This window comes from Elaeis guineensis, chromosome 1 (assembly GCF_000442705.2).
Source record: "Elaeis guineensis isolate ETL-2024a chromosome 1, EG11, whole genome shotgun sequence".
Lineage (NCBI taxonomy): Eukaryota > Viridiplantae > Streptophyta > Magnoliopsida > Arecales > Arecaceae > Elaeis > Elaeis guineensis.
Genome location: NC_025993.2, coordinates 97,275,290 through 97,280,099, shown reverse-complemented (window position 1 = coordinate 97,280,099; position 4,810 = coordinate 97,275,290). Strand labels below are relative to the sequence as shown.

Genomic DNA, 4,810 nt, shown 5'->3' with positions numbered 1-4,810 from the left:
TAATATTTTTATGGATAAATTCATATACTTATCACCAATATACTAAATCTTTTGATTTTAGGGTTTTTGAACTTTCCAATATCCATTCCCAATGTTAGAAAACTTGAAAATTTTTTAAAGATCACCAAATCCGACGGAAGACAAGAAGGAGGAGTCGATAGAAGCCTAGAAGGTACCTACTAGTGTTGATGAACAATGAATGACAATCGACGATTGATGATGATGAATGAGGATGATTGACGATGAGAGAACACTGACAGATCTTGGAGTAGCCAACTAGCCATGGAGAATGAGAGAAGTTCAAAATCCTATGCCCCAAACTCGAGAGGACGAGGAATCAAAGAATATCGAAGATGAGGGAATATCGGAAGAAGGGGGAGTCAGTAGGAGGTACTCGCTAAGACTGATGATGGGCGAACGGCAAACGACGATCGATAATTGATGATGATGGATGAGGATGATCGATGATGAGGAAATATTGATGAATCTTAGCAGGGGTGCAAATGGATCCGGTTGGATCAGGTCATGAGTGATCCCGATCCGATCCGGTTCTTTAATCGGATCTTAATATTGGATCCAGACTCAATCTAATAGAATATCAGATTAGATCGGATCGGATCCATGATCAAATTTTTGAACCCAATTGGGTCAATGTATAATTTGATCCTAATCCATGAAATACAAGTCCGATTCGGGTCCAGATTGGATCTGAATTAGATCATGGGTCAAATTAACCAACTGACATCAACTATAGCTATTCAGTCGATTTTCATGAGTGGAGTTGATCTTACTAGTTTACCATTCAATGACACTCACGGCATAATGATTTTTGGAGTGGTCATCAATATGTGACATCTATATACCAGAAAATTGCCAAGATATACCTCATGTATATGTGGAAGCCAGTCGTGGGATACAACTGAAAGTGAAATATCTATTTTTCATTAATCCTCCAAATTTTCTAACTTGAAAATATTGTATAGGTTTGATACGAAGGATTTCTTGTGGAGGTTGAAAGAAAGAAGATAATGTTTATTGGGGACTCCATTAGCTTGAATCAGTAGGTGCCATTCAATTATAGGGGTGGAAAGGGAAGAAGATAATTTTGTGTAAATGGGCAGTCCACTGTAATTTATGCCTAGCCCATGCTAGCATATAATAGGTTTCGATTATATAATGAGTTCGGATCAAATCAGGTTATTGAGCATATGATCCATATAAATCTAGAAATTCAAGTGGGTCGGATTAGATCAAAATTCAATAAATTCAAATTTGACTTGAAAAATAGAACGAATCCAATTTTAAAACCCAATCTGAATCTGTAGATCCTTTTAAATGGTTCGGATCGGATCTCCACGAGTCGGATCGGATCGTGAGTCAATCCGACCCATTTGCAGCCTTAGATCTTAGAGCGGCCAACCGGTGGTGGAGGTGGAGAGAACTTCAAAATCCTAGAGCTCAAATTTCATGAGGATGAAGAATCAAGGAATACCGATAATGAGGAAAGATCGGAAGAAGAGGGAGCCGATAGGAGGTATTTGCTAGGCTGATAAACAACGAACGATGAACGGCGATCAATGATTGATGATGATGCATGAGGATGATCGATGATGAGGGAAGACCAATGGACCATGGAGCGACCAACCGACGGTGGAGATGAAAAGAACTTCAAAACCCTAGATCCAAAATCTTGAGAGGATGAGGAATCAAGGAATACCGATATTGAGGATGAGGGAAGATCGAAAGATGGGAAGAGGAATTCCAATTTCTATCAGGTATTCGGATTCGAAGATTCTTCGAGACGATGAGATCGGGCCTAAAGTTAAAACTGATTAGCTGGCTAGGGATTGGGCTAACCCCTCCTAACAGCTAAACCTACTTGGCTAAAGATCCAACTCAGACCAAATATTTGGACTATTGATTGGGCTTGAATTCGAGCTTGGGCTTGGGCCGGGCCAAAACTATACTCGAACTTAATTCGAAAGACAAAAGGACTCTATAATTAGGCCCAAACTCGACTTAAACTATTTCACCTGTTGAGCTGGCCCGAACCCAATTCAGGCCTACATATTACCTCTTGAATTGCAAAACATTAAAAAAGAGAAAAGAAAGAAAATTATTTTCCATGCTAGAAAAAATAGTTTGCATTTTTTTTGTTTTGGCAAGAAAAAAAAAAATCCACGGATCAATTTTAAAGATTTTGAAAAATGGACGTTTCACTTTTCACCAAAAATCTAGAAGCAAATTCAGATGGAAAATGAAAATGAAAATGAATTGTGTTTTTTCTTTACCATTTCCCCTGTAATAAGCACTTTGAGAATTGGAAAAATTCTTTGGTAATAACCAAGCTTTATTTCATTGGCTGTTTTATCCATTTTCGATATTATCTAGTGATAAAGAGAAATCATCTTGATTTGATTATCTTTTCATCTCTGTTCTAATATCTTGCATGAACGGATGTCAAATGATGTATAAGATAGCGAAATAACGAAGCATCGATCATCTTCTTGCAAATTGTACAGCTCTACTCTCTTGTTGTAGCTCTACACAAATCACGTCACATCTAAGATTGTTGAAAAATTCAATTAGCAGTTCCGGCCGGTTCTCCTGTACACTCTCCAATTAATGGGGAAAAAATTAGTGTAATTCCAATCATGGTGGTTACCAGTAGTCCATGCAAGAACAGGATCCTTTCCTGAAGTGATGGAATCTATTTGCATCCCTAACAATTATATCCCTCTCATAGATCTCAGTAAGAAGCTTTATGGCAGAATGACAATCTCCACACATCCGGAGGTTCTTCACCACCCTAATGGTGGTGCCTGCTTTGGTGCTGATAAGTCCAAAGGCTACTGCAATCTTCTCACTATGAAGAGCCAAGGAGCTTTCTTTCACTTCTTCTTCATCTATATCCAGTAACACTTGTGTAGTATCAGGCTCATATCCTGCAAGCTTCAATCGCTCCCCGATTTCATCCATCATCTCATATATTTCCTTCTTCCTTGGTTGAGAAACATCTCCAGCTATGAATTCATGGACCACCCCACCCAATTCAATGGAGCTGCAGCCAGGCACCTTCCTTACTCCTCTCTCTGACATCATTTTCCTCACCTTATGAACTCCATTCCAGTTATTCGCCATGGCGAAAATATTCGATAGCAGAACATATGCAGCATGATCATCAGGAGCCGCTTTAACAAGCCTAAATCCAGCCTTCTCACCTAACTCTAGATTCCTATGGATTCTACAAGCACCCACCACAGCCTTCCACATAACTGCATCGGGTTCCATCGGCATTCCTCGAATCATCTCCTCAGCCTTTTCGAACAAACCTGCACGACTGAAGAGATCCACCATGCATCCATAATGTCCAATGTCGGGCTCAGTCCCGTAAACATCATTCATCTTCCTGAAATATTCGATGCCTTTATCGACCAATCCTCCATGGCTACAAGCATTCAAAACACAAGCGAAGGTGATCCTATTAGGCTCCACCGCCGACGACTCCATCCTAGAGAAGAGCTCCACAGCTCTTGAGCTCTGCCCATTTGTTGTGAAACCAGATATCATAGCATTCCAAGCATCCGCACTCCTGCAATTTGTCACCTCAAATGTGTAGACCGCACCTTCGATGCATCCACACTTGGAGTACATATTGATCAGCGCCGAGCTAAGGTTCTCATCGAGCTCGATTCCATGCCTGTTGATGTAAGCATGTGCCCATTGGCCTTGGCCCAGAGCACCCAAATGGCTGAGCGCAGAAAGAACACTGACCAAAGTCACTCTATTTGGGCGGCATTCATGGCTCTCCTGCATCGACCGGAACGTCATGATGGCCTCCTCAAACTCCCCCATCTCGATGTGATACGCCATCATGGTGTTCCAAGACACCACATCACGAGCAGGCATCCTGGAGAAGAGATCATGAAGAGACCCCCCATCTTTGTTATCCGCATACCCTTCGAGCATACTATTCCATGCAACAACATCCAGCTCGGTACTTCCGTCGAACACCTTGCGGGCGTCGCCGATGCGGCCACAGACAGCGTACAGATGGATGAGCTTGTTGCGGATGTGGGGATTGGAATGGAGCCCGTGCTTGACGATGTGAGCATGGAGCTGGTGGCCGATGGGCAGAGCGCGCAATTGGGTGCTCGCCTTGAGAGCAAACGTGAAGGTGAAGTGATCGGGCTCGGCGGAGGCGAGGAGCATTTGGTGGTAGATGTGGATGGATTGGAGGGGAATTCGTCTGTTGAGGTGGCCCCTCATGAGGGTGTTAAAGATGAAGGTGGGGGGGTGTTCGAGGGAGCGGAGGACCTTCTCGGCGTGCTGGAGGCTGCCATGGTCCGAGATGGCGTAGAATTCAGCGAGGCGGCCGGCGGAGTAGGCGTCGGTGGCTTGGGAGGATTTGATCATGAGGGCATGGATTTGGTTGGCCTCGTGGAGGTGGGTGCAGAGTTGGAGGAGGGAGAGGTTTGAGTTCTGGACTGGTGGACTTTGGGTTGCTGGAATTGCTTGGGGGATGGAGAAAGGAATGGAGGCCACTGAAGTCATGGTGGGTTCCCTCCGGTGTCCAATGTTAACAGGAAACCACAAGATTTTGATAATTTGGTTGGAACATATGTTTTAAGTCTTTTAGAAGTTGGAACCCATTTCAGGAAAATCTGACATAAAAAAATAAATTTTATATCAAATTATTATATAAATATAAAAAATAAATGAAATAAATAATAAAATAAATAAATTATATCTTATACTAAATGTATCGTATATGGTAGCGCATCATGTCAGTCACCTCATCTTATTCCAA

General features: G+C 42.4%; 1 protein-coding gene across 1 annotated transcript; it reads right to left on the bottom strand.

Moving 5' to 3' along the window:
• Positions 1-2,456: 2,456 nt before the first annotated feature.
• LOC105061095 (pentatricopeptide repeat-containing protein At5g48910-like) lies at positions 2,457-4,583 on the bottom strand. Its single transcript, XM_010945053.4, has one exon. The coding sequence runs from the start codon at positions 4,552-4,554 to the stop codon at positions 2,662-2,664; it is 1,893 nt and encodes a 630-aa protein (XP_010943355.1). The 5' UTR covers positions 4,555-4,583; the 3' UTR covers positions 2,457-2,661.
• Positions 4,584-4,810: the final 227 nt, after the last annotated feature.

Excerpts from the sequence above, each read along its gene's own strand:
- LOC105061095 (XM_010945053.4), bottom strand. The coding sequence starts at position 4,554 with ATGACTTCAGTGGCCTCCATTCCTTTCTCCATCCCCCAAGCAATTCCA.